This window comes from Ptiloglossa arizonensis, chromosome 6 (assembly GCF_051014685.1).
Source record: "Ptiloglossa arizonensis isolate GNS036 chromosome 6, iyPtiAriz1_principal, whole genome shotgun sequence".
NCBI classification, from domain to species: Eukaryota; Metazoa; Arthropoda; class Insecta; order Hymenoptera; family Colletidae; genus Ptiloglossa; species Ptiloglossa arizonensis.
In genome coordinates, this window is record NC_135053.1 from 12,276,617 (window position 1) to 12,298,403 (window position 21,787).

General features: G+C 35.6%; 3 protein-coding genes across 7 annotated transcripts in view; 2 read left to right on the plus strand and 1 right to left on the minus strand.

The window, feature by feature from the left end:
* The window catches only part of LOC143148143 (dipeptidase 1), a 241,980-nt gene extending 229,202 nt beyond the window's left edge, over nucleotides 1-12,778 (plus strand). The window contains exons 3-8 of one of the 2 annotated variants that reach the window (XM_076314105.1): nucleotides 2,442-2,574; nucleotides 3,355-3,543; nucleotides 4,440-4,639; nucleotides 7,151-7,311; nucleotides 9,163-9,292; nucleotides 10,440-12,778. In XM_076314105.1, coding sequence (XP_076170220.1) covers nucleotides 2,442-2,574; nucleotides 3,355-3,543; nucleotides 4,440-4,639; nucleotides 7,151-7,311; nucleotides 9,163-9,292; nucleotides 10,440-10,571 — 945 coding nt within the window. In that variant the 3' untranslated portion in view covers nucleotides 10,572-12,778. Of the gene's footprint in view, nucleotides 1-2,441; nucleotides 2,575-3,354; nucleotides 3,544-4,436; nucleotides 4,640-7,150; nucleotides 7,312-9,162; nucleotides 9,293-10,439 lie in introns of both variants that reach the window. The other variant, XM_076314104.1, reaches the window with a different exon arrangement.
* On the minus strand, nucleotides 12,222-16,260 carry Ida (anaphase promoting complex subunit 5 ida). The gene is made up of 11 exons (XM_076314103.1): nucleotides 16,107-16,260; nucleotides 15,867-15,916; nucleotides 15,297-15,676; nucleotides 15,071-15,224; nucleotides 14,783-14,964; nucleotides 14,602-14,715; nucleotides 14,370-14,499; nucleotides 13,984-14,286; nucleotides 13,779-13,900; nucleotides 13,445-13,712; nucleotides 12,222-13,357 (listed from the first exon to the last, which is right to left on the minus strand). Exons 1-11 carry the CDS (start codon nucleotides 16,225-16,227, stop codon nucleotides 12,989-12,991), a joined length of 2,193 nt encoding a protein of 730 aa, XP_076170218.1. The 5' UTR covers nucleotides 16,228-16,260; the 3' UTR covers nucleotides 12,222-12,988.
* Nucleotides 16,261-17,951: 1,691 nt separating this feature from the next.
* On the plus strand, nucleotides 17,952-20,316 carry Pabp2 (poly(A) binding protein nuclear 1). Of its 4 annotated transcripts, none has more exons than XM_076313907.1 (8): nucleotides 17,967-18,073; nucleotides 18,947-18,989; nucleotides 19,121-19,257; nucleotides 19,344-19,458; nucleotides 19,569-19,636; nucleotides 19,729-19,970; nucleotides 20,083-20,175; nucleotides 20,245-20,316. In XM_076313907.1, the coding sequence occupies exons 3-8, from the start codon at nucleotides 19,123-19,125 to the stop codon at nucleotides 20,276-20,278; spliced, it is 687 nt and encodes a 228-aa protein (XP_076170022.1). In that variant the 5' UTR covers nucleotides 17,967-18,073; nucleotides 18,947-18,989; nucleotides 19,121-19,122; the 3' UTR covers nucleotides 20,279-20,316. The 4 variants fall into 4 exon arrangements, with proteins under 4 accessions (XP_076170021.1, XP_076170022.1, XP_076170024.1 ...); XM_076313908.1 differs by having other exon boundaries at nucleotides 17,983-18,081; XM_076313906.1 differs by lacking the exon at nucleotides 18,947-18,989 and having other exon boundaries at nucleotides 17,952-18,073.
* Nucleotides 20,317-21,787: the final 1,471 nt, after the last annotated feature.

Genomic DNA, 21,787 nt, shown 5'->3' on the forward strand with positions numbered 1-21,787 from the left:
TATATCATTCTCAAGATAAATATCAACGGAAGTAAAAAGAGTACGTAATGGTCAGACACGACGATTCTAATACGTTTTTGGAATTGATTTTCTCGAAAACGAAGCTCGATACGAAGAAACTTTATTCCACGTTTTCGATTCGTTTTTACTCGAACAATTACACCCTTTTCGGTGTACAGCGTATTTTGGTCCATTTTGTAAATACATCTCGCGATTCTCGAATCAAACGAATAACACGAATATTACACATGTTTTTCACGCTATGTGTATACTATTGTACAAATTATACCCAATCTGTACCTAAAGGCCCTCCTTGTAAGCGTTCAATGACTCACGAGAGTGTGCCACAGAAAGAAAGAAAGATCAGACTCGAGTTCAGAATACAATACCATCGGTGGATAAAATATTGGCAATGTCGAGTAATTTTTACTCGCTAGCTTCACGAGAACCGAGCGAAACGTTCGACCCGATACCACTCGCAATTCCTCCCGAGATTGATTTTTCCTTCTCCCAAGAATACACACGCATTCGAACGAATACTTTTTACCGAGGATTTTTTTTTTTTTTTTTTTTTTTTTTTCTTTTTATTCCTGGATCTTCCTTTCCAAGCGTCCAATTAAACCGTCGAGAGATCGACGAGAACTCGCCGAACAACACGACGACTCGTTGCGCGCGAATTTTGGTTCGTTACTGCAGTTTAATAAGATCGGTGTCCATTATTGCCGCTGAATTTATTACGCGTTATTTCATCCCGTGTAACCGTGACAAATTTTATGACCGCGGTCCACGTTTACGATTTACCGTGCCGCAAATATGGTGTCACGTAGCATCTATAAATAATCGTCGCCGTGAGAATTTACGATCACTTATAGTCAGGGATGTTACGCGTGTAGTAACGGTACAATGAACTAAAATGTTTGCGCCTAGCCCGTCGAAAGGTACCGTGTCAGCTTCGTCGATACTTTCCATTTGACAAATTCGATTTTCGCAATATTCGAGAAAAATTTCTTTTTTCGCAGAGAACGTTACTCGATCGATACGAAAATCGCACAAATTATTGTACAGAGCTCTTTCGAATACCATCCTACCCCTGTAAAAACATTACAAAAAATTCGGTTCCGATATTCACCAAACGTGAAGGATATTTTAAACATATCCACGAAACAAACAAAATTTACTCCCCCACGTTTCTGATTGCGCCATCGCGCACGACGATCGACTTATTAATCCTGATCAAAATACCGTTTCTTCGTAATAATAACTAGTACAACAGACGTTTCTGTACGCTTCGGTATGTTCTCGGTCGTTTCGTCGTGTTGCAAAGTTAGAAACACGAGTTTCATACATTCGGGACAGATATTTGGAGGAGACTTTGCCCGTGTACAGTCGAACGAAAGAAAACTCGAAGATTAAAGATAACACGATCTTGCGTCCATTTGTGAATCCTTCGTCGCGACGTCGTCGTGTTCCCTCATTCTCTCCATCTCCCGAAGCAAAAGGGCACGCTTCCTCCCCGTACGCGATAATGGCGTATCCGGCGAAGATCGCGTGAAAGAAGGAACGAAAAAGAGAAACGTACGACCGGGAAGAAAACGGCAAAAGTATCCGCGGCGCGGAAAGAAGCGGGCAAAAAGGTCAGGTAACCGGTAACGAGTTGGCGGTCGAAAGCGAAGAGAAGCATCGAGCGTGGCTCGTGTTTGTGGAACGTAATATTGGGTCGTCTCACCGTCACGGTTTCTGTTTCACTCCTTTGCATAGCTCCACGTGACTCCGTGTGACTCCACATGACTCCTCGTGACTCTATGTGACGCTGGTGACGCTGGTGACGCTGTGCGCAGTTCATTGTGCGTGACTCCCATGCCCGTGCCCGCGCATCCGTTACACGATTATCTTTACAAAGGAAACGAAACGCTTTCCGTGTCATTTCACCCTTTCGTTATCTTTCGTAATATCACTGAGAAACTCATCAAGGTATTTGTTCGTCCGGTTCGAGAAACGGAGCTTCGAATAGGAAAGATTGAATTGCCGAAAGAAGATCGAGTTTTGAAGTTGCAAAGCGTAAACAAATCGAGTCGTGGGCGATTTCCTAAAAAAATTAATGGTACGAAAGTTTAAAAAATAAATGGTAGGAAGGTTTAAAAAATTGAGAATACAGGAGTTTAAACAATTGTAGCTGAAGAGACTTGAAAGTGTTGAAGTTTATAAAATTAAAATATAAGAGTGCAAGCAATTGTAGCTTAAAAGGATTGAAGATAGGATGGTTTGACCAATTGGAAACCTCTCTGGACGTTAAAGAAATCAAAAATGTACTGAATATTCAAGAAAGACGACCATCAAAATTATCGAGAGACGCGCGTAGACTGAATGGCGTGGCAACTCTTGTATCTATAATACTTTGCTTTTAATTAACCGAGGAACGATCGCGCGCACTTTGTTCGCAGTTTTGGGCTGCCTACGTGCCGTGCGAGTCCCAACATCTCAACGCGGTCCAGCTGACTCTGGAGCAGGTGGACCTCATTAAGAGGCTCATAGAGAAGTACTCGCAACACATGCAGTTTGCTGCATCTTCAACGGGTGGGTATCTTTCACGATTATTCGAAACGAGCCGCTGGGCGAGCCACGGCCGCGCGACACGGAAACGGTTTTTTATTTCTCGTTTTTTCTTCCTTTTTTTTTTGTACGAGGGAACAGCACGGCCGAAAAGCTCCCATTAAGCACGAGCTCGTAAATTCCGGCGGAACGCAAAACTTTGCTTGTTCGCCGCAACACGGTGGTTCCACTTCGATAGCCGACCGTATTTCTTCTCGATTCAACCAAACAACGACGCTGTAAATAAATTTTCGTACTCGTAGAACTGTGTTACGATGTTTCATGAAGTTGTTACGTTTTACGTAGCGGCAATTAAAAGATACTAGATCCTACGGTGGACCATAAATACTTACCGACCCGTTACTTCCCCTTCTGTCGAATCGTCGAACTCCAATCGGGAACTTACTTTTCCAACATCAATTTTCGAGTTCCACGATTTAACGTATCACTCGAATTTTTACGCGAATCAACGGCACTATCGTTTCCTCGCTTTGGTTTTGTTCTATTTGCGAATATTTTACACACTATCATAATTTAGTAAGAAACTGTATTGCACGATCCAAAAGTACAACGGATAAATGTACTTACAGAAAGATCGCGAAACGGCAAATTAAACTAAATAGAAGAAAAGAGAGTTAACTCGGTTGTTCAACTGCCGCTACAAAAATTAAGTTAAGAGCACCGAATCGATCGATGATTTTCAATATTTACGACCTATGTCTTCTAACAATAATCATTGTTAAAACGTAGACGATTGTTTTCCAGAAATCCTGGAAGCCCACGGAAGAGGCAGGATAGCTTCCCTGATCGGAGTGGAGGGTGGACATAGCTTAGGAAGTAGTTTAGCTGTTTTAAGGACACTGTATCAATTGGGTGTACGATACCTCACGCTCACGCACACTTGTAACACACCGTGGGCGAAAAGTTCGTCGGTGGAGGACGAGGACGAGGATGGTGAGTACCGTGAAATGCGGTAAAAAGTTATAATTTTTCCACCCTGATGACTTGTACCTTAAAAAAGAAATCGATAAACGCTACCGAGCACTTCTTCCGGCGCCATGTTGTAACACGCTAACTCACAACAAGCAACGCGTTTGGGAGAAACTGATGTAAGAAATGTTCGTCAAGAATTCAAAAAAGTGTACGAGAAGTATTCTCCGTACTTTAAATCGAGCTGAAATCCGAAATAAAACTATATTTTTCGTGCAATAGTATTTCAGAGCATGTACCGTATGCTCGAAATCGCCATTTTGAACACCAATCAGTGAACCATCGAATCGAAACGTTTCCAATATTACAGAGACAAGTACTCGATCGAATAGGACCGGAATAAATATTAATAACAAATTACTGAACAGACGTAGACGTTCTTATGACACTTTTTATTCATCTTAGCATGTATAGATTCACTCTCTGAAATACGAACATATATTTCCGAATCTGTGTATGCGTGTAATTCATTGTATAATCGATCGATCGTCAATAGTGAGAGATTTTACCGTACACGTTGTTAATTACGCAAAAAGTAAAAATCGAGAAAAAATCTTCCAAAAACCAGAAACAAATCTTTCGAAATTTCTCGAAAATGAAAAAATTCTCCATTTCGGTCCGAGACCCGACTATTTTTCCATGTTGGAAAATCTAGTGATCGTTTCGAGGGCAACGCGTTACATTACGCTCCGTAACCTCGATGAACCATACACGAAATAAACTATCGATACCGTTGCTTCTTCGTGAACGTTCTCGGGGTCATTAAGAATCCCGATCTTTATTGTACCGAACCGAGTAAACGTTCCCCGGGTGAATGGGCCACGAGAAAAAAAAGTAAGTACACGCTTTTGTTTCAGAAGGCGGTCTGACGGCGTTCGGAAAAGCGGTGGTCCAAGAAATGAATAGGCTCGGAATGCTGATAGACCTTAGTCACACAGCGAGGGCCACCATGAGGGACGCTTTAAGGGCCAGCAAAGCGCCCCTCATTTTTTCTCACTCCTCGGCCTTCGCCATTTGCAACTCCTCGAGGAACGTTCCCGACGACGTTCTAAAGCAGCTGGTACGCCATACCGACAACTACCTAACGCCGATCGTGAATTCGGAATTTACCACAGGAGTGATCAAATTTTCTCCGCGTCTTAACCCCTGCCCTCCGTTCCGTATCGATCGGTTAAAGCAAACTCGCCTAGAAAGTATCGGGTTCTACGGAAAGTAATTTCGTTTTTTTTTTTTCGGTGAAAATGAAACACGATTTTTTTAGACTGTGCAAACATTTTATTAAATTACATATTCTCCATTTTGGAAAACGAAATGACTTTCCGAACAACCCAATAGAAGCACGTAACGTACCCTCCGAACCTTATGAAACCGAAAAATTGAATCGACGAGTCGAAGAACAAGTTCGAAAATTAACAATTTTCAAGTGTTCTCGAAACTATACGTAAAATGCGCACAACTACGCGTTAGGATCAAGAACGGTGCAAAAAAGTACCCTATAGTCCCTGGAGTTCGACGTGTGCAAAAAATTGTTCCTCGAATATCTCGAAATGTAACATTTGCACTCGTTCTTCGACTCGTCTATTCAATTACAATCGTTGAATTTTTCTATCGATGTTTACCCACTCGATAACCAAGGCTTAAAGCAGAGAGTGTTAATGCAATCGCAGGACGATTTTCCAAATATTTTTACACACTTACACCACCCGTTAACACAGCTCGTATCCTCTCATCGCGTTTCGTGCAAAGTATAACGTTGGACCAGCCGACTCGATCGATTCAATTCTTTGAGAAGAATTGAATCGATCGAGTCGGGTGGTCCACTCTGTACATAGTTGCAATGTCCTGTGCCACGGGAAGAACCGGCTCGAGAGAGACTCGTGTCAAATTGAAAGGAAAAGCGACCCATCCCCCCTCCCCGAACACTTTCCCTCCAACTGTGTCGTTTCTCTTCCTCTCTGGAGGATAGATAATTATCTCGACTCGGCAGCCGGGCTTTCAACGCCTCGAAACATTTACCGCCGACGATTCCTTTCCATTGTCGAGTTTTGTGCCCCATTATAGAAATCCCTCTCCACCATCTACCCGTTCCTTGTTAAGAGACAAATTAGTAAGACGCGAAATTGAGAGATCTATTCGTTCGCTCTACTGTTTTTTTCTTTCTTTTTCTTTTTCTCTCTCGTCGCGCTCCCGCCTTTCCGTAGGATCGAAGGTATTTCTTCCATCGGAACTATTTTCTCGGTTCTCCGCGTTGAAAAATTGGATTTCGTTCGATTAGAATCGAATCTCGCTATCAGGCGGGAACGACGTTTAAGAATTAAAGGTGTCGGGCGGTGCAGAATCGCGAAATAGACGTTTCCGAATGGGACACGGTTGTTCGTCCGCAACTCGAAGGGTAGTTTTCACCCCTTTCAACAACGCGATGAAATCGATGAATCTACATCCAGGGTTGTGTACGTCCAATTACGATACGCGACGATGTGTTTCGATTTACATGGATGTACAACCGACCTCGATCGTTTGAAAATTGAACAATTATTTCAACATTTGTAACGCACGAATGTAGAGTATCCCGGGAGAGAAACCGAATAATTTTACCGGTGAGTTCGGTAGATCGTTCCGTATCAAAGAGGTCGTGTATGCTATGAATCGTGGTCCACTCGTGTTTGATTTATTTCCAAAAATGGACTTCACGTGTACGTAATTGGAACCGAAGTAACAGTTCTCTACTTTTTATATATTTCTTGTCAGTTCTGACCCGTATAAGCTACAGAACACGTTCAAAACCCTCGTTTCCGTGAACAAATCTACTCGAAGTTTTAACGATCGTTGTCACATCGTTCTTGACTCGCATTTACCGCGATACTCGAGTAAAGTGAAGAACCATCGTCTCGAAAACGAATTAACCAAAATCCTTGTACGACATTTTTTTTTTATTCGATACAATCCACCGAACACACTGGTAAGATAAAAATAAAGGTAAACTAGACACTATTGAGTAAAATACTTTATAGTCTCTCCAAGAAAAAGAGAAATTACAATTACCTATTTACGAAAAGAAAAAATTTCGAATACCCTCTTAAGAAGTAGAACCGAACCGAGTAGAATGGAGTACCACGGTGTGGATGAAATTGAAACGACGAAAGAGAAAGATACAATGATTTTCAACAATTCCATTCGCGTGCCAAGTTTTATCATTGAAATCGGAGATTGTCAATCGGTGGATGTGCACTTTGCGAGTCGTTGCATTAAATTCGATCGAAGAACGTGCCACGGTAGCTCGCGGTCAGAAATTACGATGGAACAGGGGGCAGGGGGGAGGGGAGATTCAAGCGGTTAACGGTCTGAGGCTTCGACCGGACGAAAACTGATTCGCTTTTTCATCAATCATCTCGGTGCGATATTACCATCGATGGTTCCGCCCGACGGAATTCACGAACGTGAAATATTAACATCTACCGGCACGGTCAACTCCGAGTAGAAAAGCTATTTAGAAAATTCGAACGTGTACACACCGAACGACAGTAAACGTGGGATCGGGGCTGGGTGTTGGGGTTTGTAACTTTGTTTACAGGCTGCTAACCGTGGACTGGTGATGGTGACGTTTTATAACTACTTCGTGAAGTGTGGCTCGCAGGCAACCGTCTCCGACGTCGCCGAGCATATTTACTACATTAGAAACCTAATTGGCGTGGACCACATCGGCGTCGGCGGCGACTTCGATGGTATCAACAAGTACGTATAAACTACCCTCTGGAATGCTTCGTTGCGCGGTTAATTTCTCTACGTTGCTCGCGAACGGCGGTCAAGGGACAAAGAAACGGAAGAAGCGGAGAAATGAGAGAGAAGGAAAGATAAGTGTCAGAGCAAAGGTGAAATAATGAGGGTGAGTAATGGAAAAGTAGCTCCACTCTGCAAGTGGTATAAAAATTGTTTGATCGTAACCCCGAGAGTAAGAAACGAATTAGGGAGGAGGAGGTAGAGATAGTGAATGAGTGAGTAAATAAGTGAGCGAGTGAGTGAGTGAATGAGTGAGTAAGTGAGCAAATAAGTGAGTGAGTGAGTGAATAAGTGAGTGAATGAATGAGTAAGTGAGTAAATAAGTGAGTGAGTGAGTTCGTGAATGAATGAGTAAGTGAGTAAATAAGTGAGTGAGTGAGTTCGTGAATGAATGAGTAAGTGAGTAAATAAGTGAGTGAGTGAGTGAGTGGGTGAGTGAGTAAGTGAATAAATAAGTGAGTAAGGGAATGAACGAGCAAGCAAGAGAGTGAGTAAGTGAATGAGTGAGTAAATAAGCAAATGAGTGAACAAGTAAGTGAGTAAGAGGGGAGATAGAGAGAGCTGGCTGAAAATTTTGTGAATCTTAAAAGGAAAAAAGAAAAAAGAATGTTTACGTTGTGAGATTTAAATTTGTCGTGTCAAGGTCAATCGTTTAATTGCATTTTAAGATCGAAGTCCAATCACCGTCGTTCGAGCGAACTGCCATAATGTGAATTAACTGCAACTTTCATCAGATCCGAGACATCGCGATTCGGGATCAAATTCGAGTTGTAAGTTTAATTAACGAAGTGTGCGCGGCTCTAATTAACCTTTTCGTTGCGGGAGTGTTGGTCGAAAAGATTTATCGCTGTGCGGGTGCACCGGGACCAACGTACACCTTCCTGTGGACAGAATTTACTGGTCGCATCGTATAATTTATCACTATCTATACAAGTTATTGTAAACCGGCGAACGGGAAATTAATGGCGCTGTAAATCTAATTATACGACCATGAAATTTTTTGTTTGTTTGTTCGTTTAGTGGAAAACACGCGCGAACATTTAACGGGCCCTTGTACCGTTTTTTTAATCGCGAAAGTTCGAGAGCGCGTTATTCGAATCACTTTGTTTCGAAATGGAGGAAACGAGTCCGATTTAATTTATACATTTTGTGTTCAAACACGGATCTCTGTAGATCGGTGGTAAATAAAATTTTTTTATCTAAATAAAAGTTTCGATTAACGTGTAAAAGATCAATTCTTCGATTTTTGAATATAAAAAGCCAAGAGAATAATTCGAAGACACACGTTCGAGGTTACTCGAATAAATTTTCGTTTACATACTTCATTTGTTCGTAAAGAGATCGTTACGTTTCCTCGTTGCAAATAACAAAAGTATCTAAGTAATTATTCGATCCGATCAAAATGTACTCACCGATCGCAAATATATTATTACTCATCCGAACAATATTCTGCTATTCCTCTATACAATATCTATTCATAGAATAATAAATTAATGTAATATTTCTTTAGGATACAACATTAATTATCCATAGTACAGTCTCGTATGTTGGTGTTTATGTGTATAATTTATATCTTGGAAATAGCTGTTTCCAAAACCCATCAAACGTTTAATAAATCTACGACGATGCTCGCGAATGTGCATTGTTGGAAGTAAGGAGTTCGATGATTGCTTCTGTTTCCAATTTCTTGTATATTGCAAACTGAAAACGTTCACGAAACCTAACATTAAGAAAAGCTATTTTCAAGCCAATTGTTATTCAAATCGGTGGATGTAAACGCGAGGATATAATCAATTTTGTTGACAGAACACCCCGAGGTCTCGAGGATGTCTCGAAGTATCCAGAATTGTTCGCCGAACTCCTTCGAAGTGGGAAATGGAACGTGCACGACTTAAAGAAAGTCGCCGGTCTAAATTTGCTAAGGGTCCTCCAACAGGTTGGAACCTACTCACAAACAAACTCGAACCTTCGTGACGTGTTATTCCGCCTTGAGTGTCCTAATTGTCCTCTACGAGCAAAAAGAAAAAAAAAAAAACCGAAACTAACAATTTCAGAAAACTTTCTGCCAATTTCTAGGAAACAATTTGGAAAAAGAATTCGATTTACTTGTATATTAGTCTGACTTACGAGATGTCGCATTTCGAAAGAACGCGTTAATATTTCGTAGGAAATTTAATCGAAAGCGAAATGAAATTCAACAATACCAATTTTAACCCTTTCCCCATCACAGACAACGACATCTTACCGATGAAACCGTTACACTCGAGACAAATAAAGTCATCGACCACGACCTCCGTTTCTATGCACGAAGAGAGACACACGAAGTGCATCTGCCTGCAGGTTTGCACTTTCTGTTTCTCACATGGGACACGGAAGTATTAATTAAAAAGTGTGTTGCATGGATAACCGCTGTGACCTTGATTGACCAATATATTCTGCCTTTGGATAACTTCAACTTCTTATTTTTGTTGGATTACTTATTCTTCGACATCCCGAAAGGAACGCATAAACACTAAAATATTGGATATCCAACATAATAGCTGAAAGTATCGTGCAATCGTCAATCGATTGCATCTAACGTAATAGTTTCAAATACTGCAATAGTATAAAATAATAATACTATATCGATAATGTTATACACATTAACACATTGAATGCCATGGTGATCACTGGTGAACTAAACTAACAACGTTTCTTTGAAGCGCTTACAAAAAACGAACCTTAATATTTGTGAACTTTCAACTGACGTTATCGTTATTAACAATGCCATAAAATAACAAGTGTAACGACAAACTATCGAACATTTTTACTTCTCAAGCTACGATTTGAACAAATGTCGAGAAAAATCGTTAAATATGAAAAACTGGCATGGCAGTCAACGTGTTAACAAACCTGATGGGGAAAGGATCGGCAGAGATAATTGTTCAACGGATACACGCAATCCGGTTTGAAAATTCGAGGAACCAAAGTGGACACCCATTATCGAGTGAATCGTTAATTTATCTGAAAAATCATTGTAATCGTTATAAAAAGACCGGTTGTAATTTCTTAAAATGGTAACTGAAGAGGGAATTTTCTTTTAGGTGGAAAAGGTGAGGGAAGACATGAGAACCGCCGGGGTGACACCATCCGAAGAATACCTTCAGGATTCCCCTGACACGACCGGCAGCTGTGCACTCGATATCAACTCTGTGCAGAGAGTCATGGAAGTTTGATCGTTTCATCGGTTCCTTCTGTTTCTCGATAGCGTGTAAAACTACTTCTTCGCGATCTCCCTGCCGTCCTATTCTCGACAACGGAAATAAATCACGTCGAAGTCAAGGATATTGGTGAACGATCAGAAGGAAGGACTTCCCTGTTGCTTGATTCTTGCGATCTGCCCGACCGCACAGTCTGTCCCTATTAGATGCTCAATCAGAATAACGTTAAAAAGAAAACCTACCTCGAACGAAGTCTCGCGTACACGACACACGGCTTCGAATTTCTAATTTGCTCGACAGTAGGTTTTATTATTTAGAACACAGGCAGAATTATTTTTTAACGAATCTTTAAAGATGGACTTCACTGTACCACTCATAATTGTTCGAACGACTCTACGTGTCGGGGAAATTAAAAATTATACTTTCAGTACAAAATGTATTTAGTAATTGTTACTTTCCAGTGTTAAAAAAGTACTCTGAACTACACTCAACAATATACTTATCGAGAATAACAAACGATAAAACAAGAAAAAATGGTTGCTTCTCTTATTATCAAGGAGCACTAGCATTGAACGACTCTAGAGGAATCTGTAAATTGAAACATAATAAATCGATCGCTCAAGGTCACCGGGGACCTATCCCCCATCTCGGGTACATTGTCTTTTAAACATAAGAATAAACTGCGAAAATGAAAGTCGTGCTTTGATGCAATTTACAATCGGACAAACGACCTTAATCGGATCGATGTATCACTCGTTGGTACGATAATGTGAGTTTTCAAGCAAACATGTTCAACGTAACAAAATTCACCATGATTGTAATTTTTAATGAACGATAGATACCTGCCAACATTCATTGCTCCAAATTATGTTTTTTTTTTTTTTGTAACAGAAACGCATTAGTAGGGAAATTTTCCGTTAATTCGAATTAGAATTCATTATCGTTCAAACAATTACGAGCGGTACTGTATACATATTTCCGTAAAAATAGTCTCCACAAAGAACCGAGATCAAATTTCCCATTATTTATTATCGTGTATACTTTTCGAGCGAGTTCGAAAGCACTGTTTAAGATTTTCAAATCGACCGAAAATTGTATTCAAAAAATGATAATCCCGAGAACAAGTTTCTTTCGTATTAGAAGTAACAAATTCTGCAAAATCGTATATCGTAATATAAATTGAACTTCTTGCAAGAAGTGGCAGGTCTAATATCGGCCAAGCGATACGATCAATCACACATAGTTTAAGACTCGAGATTGAACGAAGAAAACGATTGCGACAATATAGAGGTCTTTTCTAAACCGTGGCACTCTTGTATTTTAAGAGAAGAATATTGTGTGTAAACCCGGCTGTGTATCTTCGTACGTCTTCCCTCCTTCCCTTCACTGCACCGGATAAAACACGTGCACTTCAATGTCAAAATTCGAGGAACCAAAGTGGGCACCCATTATCGAGTGAATCGTTAATTTATCTGAAAAATCATTGTAATCGTTATAAAAAGAAAAAGTTTTGGAAGGAAAACATATCGGACTTAATGAAGAATGTATTCGCAAAATAACATCTCTGTTGTTAGCGTTATAGAGCAAAAAAAAAAGTCAACCGTGTAAGAAATACCTTTCACAAGGTGGAAATCCCTCTGACAGGGTAAAAGTCATGTAATCGAAACATACGTATGTGCGTGTTTCTCAAATCGTTGTACCGGGTGTAATCTATCACATGTACGCACCCAAACTTTCCTCAACACAGCATCATCTAAAGTCTTCGACGGGTCATCAGAAATTGCTGAAGTTAATCGTGATTAATTTGAAACAGAATTTTCTGACGAAAATTCAATCATGCGATTTCTGAATGTCGCCGTTCACCTATCTGTGTCTCGTGTGCACTTATTACGTGATTCGTGCGAGTTGAATCTTCGGAAAGAATTAACGAGTATTACTACAATGAAACAGGGATGAAAGACGAAGCCAACTCGCATGGATTATACCTGACTCCCATATACGGAGTGGGTAAGAAACTTTAGAATATCAAACATTCCGTTGTACCTTCGCAACGGATTCTATGAATAAATGTTTCTATTGTATACTTGTCTTTGTTTGTCATCTTGCTTTTTCCTTGTGTCCTCTCCGTAAATTCGATGTCTTGTTTTCAGAATGTTAGGTGTAAATTTTATATCAATTTCACAAGTATTTATTTATGTTTTTTTCTTTTTTTTTAAATATAACTAGCTAGAACATATATACATGATCTACTGCTACATTCGCATTCATATTTTGTGTCTTATTAGTATTGGTGTATTAAAATTTTAAACTTAACTATCGATGTTCAGTGTTCTAATATAAAATAAACAGAATTTTAAAAAGATTCTATTCACCACTGTATTTTGTTTTTAATACAAAAAGAAATAATTTATGTGTCTGTAATTATTTAATGTTTAATATAAAGACAAATTGTCTAGTTTAGTGAGAAATTGCTCGTCTAACTGACGAAATTCAAAAGCGCATTGATTTCGTTCAGTTTTGAGATCTATTTCGTGACACAACAAAGATTCTAAACATAATGTAGCCCGAAGTCTTCCGTACGCTTCGACTTTTGTAAAATAGTCTTTTGCTTTCGAGAGTGCTTTAATAGCCCTTAAAATTACTTCTTTTCGTGCATTACTGCATGCCGGAGCAGTAGCAACTAAACATTTCGCGTATAAAACAAATGCTCTACCCTGATCGTAATATCCAGCGTGCGCCAAAATTTGAATAATAACTTCTTCCACTAAGTTCAATGCTAAAGTTGACATTCCCATTATCAGCTGAAACATTAATAAAAAAATATAATTTTTACAATTATCCTAATAACGATACAAGTAAACTGAAAATGCTTGGTAACATTCAATCACCTGAATGTTTGCAAGATGCATTTTAATTAGTGCTTCGTAATAAGATAAATGATTTTGTACGGCCAGTTCCAAAGCTGTATTAAGAAGCACTAAAGAATTGACTCCTGCAATTCCGTTCTCTGGTAAAACAGAGGCGCACATTATTTGACTTGACAGAATCAAAGCTCGTATTTTATTTTGCGATGTTATTTGTTCATCTTTCTCGATACTGTCGATACACTCTAAACCCTTTGGATAATCTCCTTTTCCCAAGCAAACTTCTGCTAACCTACAAATTTAAATTCCCAGGTGTAAAATGATATTCAATAAGTATGACCTCATTAAATGGTCATACCTAAATTTATATTCTAAAGAGTCCAAACTTGAAATATTCAATGCTATTGTTTCAGCCTCGCTCCACTTCTCATGTCTTATTAATTGCGTGAATACATACAATTGCTCGCTTAACATCCAAACCTGCATGTACAAAATATGACAAAGGCCATAGAAATGTATTTCAAACTGAGCATTTAAAAATTACACAGATTCGTAAATAATACCTTATTACATGGTTCATTGGGAAATCTCTCTTTAGCATGAGCAAGCACAATATCTACCAAAGAATATTCACCAAATTCCACTAAAATATTTGCAATATTAACAACAGCCTGACAAGTAGATGGTCCATTGAACATATGCTGTTTTTTATCCCCTGTATTATGTAAAAGCAATAACTGTGCACAAACTGAAGACATCTCAGTTTTACCATAATACGCCCATAATGCAGATTTTTCAGCATACGTCATTGACATTAGATCAATCATAGAATGTTGACAATTTAAAACATCAGATTTCATCAGAGTCTACAAAGAAACAATAAATTATGATTAAATCTTAAACAAGTATGAGATTCTTAAAGTTACAATAATTGGATTCAAATTTATACCTCAAATACTTGCGATGGACTTTTAGCCTCTAAAGCAGAATTGTGAGCATATGCAATAAGACCTAAACCAGTTGTATGAGTTATTCCTAACATACTCGCTTTAACAAGCGATCTTTCTATAAGAGGTCCCCTATTGAAGACACGATAATCAATACATATATATATACACACACGCGCGCGCGCACACACACACACACATATTAGTGACATTTTATAAAATTTTGATAATTACTTTTGTTCGGTAGTCAGATGATACATCCAAGCATGTGCCAAGTGCAAACATACATTATCACCAGCTTCTTGAGCCATCATGATAGCTTCTTTTAAAGCAGCTTGTGCTACTTCCCTTTAAAAATAAAAAATGGTTAAGATTCTACTAGACAATGAGCAAAATCATTTGAACAGAAACATACTTATGATGAAATTGGGCATGCAAAACTGCTAAATTTAAAGCAGCGTATCTGAAAACACAAGACTTATCCTCAGGTGCAGAACGATTTTCCAAGGGAGCAAATCTATCAAAGCAATGATAAAGACTGTCTATAGCTCCACAATATTCATTGACTCTTAAACAATTCAAGTAGCTTAAATAATGCTGAAACACATTGAAAAATACAAAGAATGAGCATTATAACAAAGTTTTCAATTAGAATCTTATACTGTAAGCAAGGAAAACGTTCTTCTTACCAAACAGTACTCACAGCTTCAGCATAGTAAGGATTACAACTTAGAAGTTCTCGCACAAGAACTTGCAGCTCCGCAGGGGACATTGCTTTATGTTCATCTGTCTGCAGTGCATGTGCTTGCTGTGCAACAAGTAATTCAGCTTGTCTTCCACCCCAAATAGTTTTAATTCTTATGGTAATATAAAAAAATTGTAATAAAAAAAGTTTAATAAAATTACAAGACTGGACAAAAACTACTTACTCGTTCGAATATGAGTCTTCTGCTTCAGAACCTGTAGAAATATCAGAACTTTCAGAGTTATTATTTGTTCTTTCTAGATATTTCTTCAAAGCTTCATAAACTGATACAACTTGATCAAAATGTAACTTCTCAAAAAAGATGATGATTCTTCTTATATACAATCCAAGAACAGAGTTTTTATTTAATGCAGGCATTGATAATGAATGATCTAATGCTGGTTTCATAAGACGTACAACACTATCAAACAAATCTAATAATCCTTCAACGCCTTTTCCTCTTAATAGATTTAATTGTACCTCCAATTGGCGTCCAAATCGATATAAAATATATTCAGGAGAATATAATATGGTCAAAAGTGCATTGAGCTCCATATCTGGTGACTGACATGAAAAAGAATAATTGAGAATATCCTTTTATATTAAACTTAAATTAACCAAATGTACTATTATGTTACAAGATTTATATTATTATAACCCATTTTTGCATTTCAGTATTTAAGAAAAAAGTATTTGAGGAGCAAATAATTGCACAACTCATTCTCAAAACATTATATTAATTAAAGGAACTCACTTGAATCAACTTTAATGCAGCTAAACAAAAATCACGTCTTTCCACTATTACTGTAAAAAAACAGATACATTAATATAAACAAATTATTACACACAATCCTCATTACTATTTTCTACATTTAAAGCAATATTACAATATTGTTAATACAATTGTGATTAACTGTATTGTTACTATAACTGCAAATATTGTAAAAATACTATTTATTAATAAATGTATAATGACAAACATATTTTTAATTACCTTTCGTTGTTTCATTGCAATATTCTTTAATTAAAATAACAATTGCTATTTTGTATGGCGTTAACGCTTCTTTCTGTATCGTTCTTATATCACCATCAATATTCATGAAGTCCGTAGGCATAGTGAACAAAGTATCCCAGCACACGAGTCTAAAGTAATTAAGCACTTTTCATTGTAAATTACAAATAGAGAAAATTTACGTTAGCGGAACTAAATAAAACGATTCAGACGTGTTTAACACAGACGAAACACAGGCATATACAGTACACTATACATTCAATGAAACATTCGATCCAACGAATCGAAAATTTTAGAGTCACAAACGTAATATAGAATAGACGTTTTACTTTACGAAATTTAGTATCACACAATCTGAAATATGTTTCAGAGACTAAGTTTCAGAGCGACCTCTTCATTTAATAAAGGTAATTTTAGGAACTACATTGAACTAAACTACAAAAGTCGGTAAAAGTAGTAATCGTAGAAAACTCATCTCTGTGTACCATTTGTAGTTCTATCAAAATTATCAATTTCAGGAAATATTATAAGAGTAAGTTCCATTCATTTTAACCGATGGAATATGAAACATTTTAGCAACACGATACTAAGAATATTTTTAAAATAACTACCCTAACAGTTACAGCATCTTTAAAATTTTTCATGCCTTATTCATTCTCAGATTCCAATTCTATGTAATATACATCTTATATTCCTAAAGAGGAATGTTCAAACATTTAGAACACTATGCAACCTCATTCATTGACTCTTAATGTAGGATTACATAAAGGGAATTGAGACAATGAAATCAAAAGAAAGCTATACGCGTAACATGAAATGAATTTATTAAAATGCATCATAGTTACATTCTTATTCTTGCGTCTCTGATACATTACAAAAATGATTTATGTTAGAATATTCTTTTTATTCGTATACCTTAAGAAACTATTATACGTGAACAGTCGATTAGCTCGGCATTACTCGCGACCGATTACTAGATCTCACCACGAGGAGCTTGCTCCTACAAGTGGAGACCCGGAGGGAAAACCTCCTTTATTTATCTTTATCAAAAAAATATTTTTATGATTAATAATTCAATCTTTAAATCAATTATGAATCTTATATTTTTCTTATTATGAAACTATTAACAGCATCATTATTTAATAGCGACTTATGGGTCCGCTCACGAATGAGTTGTATGTATCAGAATTAGTTCTGAAAATATAATAGGATATATTTAATAAATAATAGTTTAATCCTCAAAGTAATAACCTATCTTATACTTAAAATTATTGTGTATTTTGTACTTTATACTTTACATATCATAGTCTACTATCAAAAGATCATTACTTCATAACGATTTAAGTGATAGATCGATTGTAGGTTACATATTTTGGAAAATTATAATCACTTCGTAATATGATCAGCAGTATAATACTATGCATCTATCACGCGCAGCACACGCGGAGTTACATGTAAAGAAGGAAAAGTACATGGTGACTTTTCTCTGAATTGATCAGAATCCATTTAAGCTGGTGCATGTATATACGTATTGACATAGTAATCAAACATGACTATTAACAATAAAAGAAATAACTTGTTTTTCATGTAAATAAATTCAAGAAAAATGTTTCATTTAAAAGAAAGATTATCATACTCTAGTCTGAAGTTTGTCCTGTATTTTAGTAAAATTTTTGTGAACTTGTTGGGTTTTCATGTGCGCGAATATTTTTTTTCATTGGTTGAATGACCAATAACAAAGCATTCCTGAATCTTGTTACGACCAATCACAAATGGAATATACGTTAAGGCGATTTTCTAATTTATATAATTCTTGAATTTTGTTCATCTTGTTCGGTGGTAGCGTCAATCTCGTTTATCGAATTTGTAGAACATCGTGGAGTGCCGATTGAAAATTGTTATTGAATTTGTTATAAAGTTGTTATTTTAGATATTAGAAACATCTAAAGGTATACTCGTACGTTACGTTTTTTTGTGTAATTAATAATAATAAGTATTAATACCTTAAGTAGATCATAGCGATTGCAAATGAACAAAACTCTTACATTGCACGTTATTAGTGTTATATTTACTAAATTATATTGTTATTTAAATAATTTTGAATCATACTTATGTATATTATTAACTTTTCTTCGCGTATAAGTGCGAAGGAATAAATGTTCCTTTGCTATAAAATATACTTTAAATAGTTAATAATTCTCTATACATTACATTTAAGTATTTTACTCCGTTTTTTTATTTTAATATTGTTTTCTATTTTTAACTATAAAATTAGATTGTTGTCACATAGGTATGTTATGCAAAAAAACATACAAGCTTTGGTTATTATAGTATTAGGTTTTCATCATTAATTTAATTATTTTAACCATTTATAGTTAACAAACATTGTATGATGATAAGAAGTTTTCTATATAAGCTGCAAGGCATATTATTAAATTATTGTGATACAAATAGACTCTATAAATACTAAGTGTAAACGGATAGTAAAGCTGTAGAACTTGCATATATAATATTTTATGACTCTATTGATGAAATCAATGATATATTCTTGTCCTGGTATGGTTTTCATTGACTTACATAGAAAGCTTCTTATGTCAGTAATTACAAAAAGGTTAAATATAAAATAAATATATGTGAATATTTTAAATTTACTTTTAACAAATTGTTAAAGTTTTACCAAATTTCCAATCAATTTATGATTCATATATTTATTTATTAAATACATATTTGTTAAATAGTTCTACGCTTGATGGCATTAATTTTTAATATTTGAGGAGAAACTCATCAACTTTAGTATCAACCAAGATTCTTCTTCTTTATAGGCATCTTAGTTGGTGCCGGAGTTGGTGACTTTCTTTTTGCGTGGTAAGAATTATTATAATTATAATGATAATGACAACATAAATATAATAAACATAAATATCATAATTGTTTTCATTTTAAATTTGAAATTAGATATTACTTGTGTAAATATTTTTTTTTTTATTTTATTGCAGAAATGTCTGAATCAGATCTCTTAGCTACAGATCATATTGATGGTCTAGACGGACTTGAAAATGGTCAAGATGGAGACGCCATTATGCAATGCGATGGTGTAAAGCGTGAATTAAATGAAGCAAATATTGACGATCCGGTATTTTATTTTTTCTATTGTAAACATAAAGAAATCATAAAATTATTTTATTATAAAGAAGTATTTACTCAGCTTTTTTATTTTAGGAATTGGAGGCTATTAAAGCACGTGTCAGAGAAATGGAAGAAGAAGCAGAAAAATTAAAACAATTACAGTCTGAAGTGGACAAACAGATGAACATGGGTAGTCCACCTGGTATAAGTAAGTTATAAACTTTGTTAAGTTTTGTATATAATAAGTTAATATGAATTTTTCATAGATACTTTTTTTTTAATAAGAAAGCATATTCCATAGTATTTTTCAATTTTTAGCAAGTCCATTAAATATGTCACTTGAAGACAAGATGGAGGTTGATAATAGATCCATTTATGTTGGTAATGTGAGTTGATGTTTTATATAAAGGGTAATAATATCCATGTTTCGTTTTAGTTTGAAATCATTAACTAATATGTTATCTACATAAAAATAAAGGTTGATTATGGCGCTACAGCAGAAGAATTGGAGCAACATTTTCATGGTTGTGGCAGTATCAATAGAGTAACAATATTGTGCAATAAATTTGATGGACATCCCAAAGGTTTTGCTTATATCGAATTTGCAGAACGTGATTCTGTACAAACTGCTATGGCGATGGATGAATCTATGTTTAGAGGACGTCAAATTAAAGTAATGCCTAAAAGAACAAATAGACCAGGACTCTCGGTAACGAACAGGTGCTTAAAAGTTATAAATATTATATTTAAAACTTTATAACATATTTAGAATTATATTACTGTTTAGAGGAATGAAACTCAGAATTTGAGTGATAATACTATATGTTTTCAGGGGACCACGGGGAGCGCGAGGATACCGAGGTATGGCCAGGGGAATCATACGTGGCAGTGCATACTTCGGGTATAGACCCACAAGGCGACCTAGGTATGTTTCAAAATTACATATGCTTTTTCATTTTAAATAATTTAAAATGTATACACTTTTCTTATACAGGAGTTACAGACGGGGCTACTACATGCCGTATTGACCGTTTTAAAACATTTTACTACTCTTTTACAAATTAAGGTAAGTTCCAACATTATCATAGTTTATATTATCATTTATTTTGTCTGATTCCTGTGATTGTTCAAACATAAAACGTCCAAATGAAAGGGTAACTAAAAACTTTTTATACTTACAAATAATTATATGTGTTAAAGATAAATATCTTTTATAGATTTTGTAGTATATAATTGCTCTATAAAACGTGTATAACTAAAATACACAAAAATCATTTTGTTTGAACAATCAGATTATATGTTACAAAGCAAAACATTTGTAGGAAAGGCTGGTGAAGCAACAAATGACTTAGGTATTATTGTTGTAAAGTCAGTCTAAATATTAATGATAAATTGAAGTAAAAAGCTATCAGATATTTACTAGCCATTCCTGAATGAGTATAAAAGTATTAGTTTCTCAGTGACAATTAAAGTATTTTTTTAATCATTATTTGAATATTCTGATGTATCTATATAATTTATTTTAAAAATTGTAAATTTATGATACTAACAATTTAAAATTAAAACTGTTACAAAGTATCCATCAATTTTCTACAGTGAATATTATGGAATTCATATTTAGATACATTGGCTTTGATAGGAATTCTATACTGTGCTCTAAGTTTATATTCAACCTTAACACCTGGTCATATTTTATTGATAATCGAACACCTTTATTGAAGTATTAGTTTTAGCAAGAATATAATTCTATATTTTAATTACACTTTAGTTTATAAGACTTTTAGATTATTCAGAATACTGTTTTTCTTAAAACACCAGGTATTCGTTTCTTTTTTTTTTTTTTTATGGTATTTTCAATTCTACAAATTATAGATGTTCACAATCACACTATAGAATATGGCCACGTGTATTGTAATATTAGATATTGTAAGTTTTTGTGCATATCTTATTTATAGGTTACACAAAACTTACATATTTATACGAACATGCATTACAGTACAATGCTGCTAAGGTGTTTAAGTAAATTCTTATGATATGTCCACAGAAAAAAAAACTGATACGATGGGAAAAAAAAGACAAAGAAAAAACCTCATGTCAAAAGAAAAAAAAAAGATTGGACAAAGATGGGCACAATTAATCATGTTTGATTTAATAAATCATCCTATGAACATTACAAATGTAGATCAGCGATGATTTGCTATTGCAGTTCAATTGTGTTTTTATATAATTTGAGCAGTTGTAATTCAACTGATTCTATAATATCAGCCTTTATTAGTTTCCAAGAACTTCAGTCCTAGATTACAAAAATACATAAAACATTGGATTGTTAAAATCATAATAATATATAAAAATTCCCCTGAATGTATATTTATATACGTATATAACTATAAATACTAAATATTATTTTAACAGAAGAGGTGTAATGATTCAATTGTTATATATTTTGAAAACAGATATGTTTGTACTTTGAGTTATTATTAAATAAAATATACGTCTTTCCTTTTTATGCATATTCATGAAATTATATGGTATTATCA

Coding starts and splice junctions, on each gene's coding strand:
- Ida (XM_076314103.1), bottom strand. CDS start 16,227: ATGCCTACGGACTTCATGAATATTGATGGTGATATAAGAACGATACAG. Junction 14,965..15,070: donor ATCCTTACTATGCTGAAGCT/GTGAGTACTGTT, acceptor AATGTGTTTCAG/CATTATTTAAGCTACTTGAA. Junction 14,716..14,782: donor CATGCCCAATTTCATCATAA/GTATGTTTCTGT, acceptor TTATTTTTAAAG/GGAAGTAGCACAAGCTGCTT.
- Pabp2 (XM_076313906.1), top strand. CDS start 19,123: ATGTCTGAATCAGATCTCTTAGCTACAGATCATATTGATGGTCTAGAC. Junction 19,459..19,568: donor GGGTAGTCCACCTGGTATAA/GTAAGTTATAAA, acceptor TTCAATTTTTAG/CAAGTCCATTAAATATGTCA. Junction 19,971..20,082: donor GGACTCTCGGTAACGAACAG/GTGCTTAAAAGT, acceptor ATATGTTTTCAG/GGGACCACGGGGAGCGCGAG.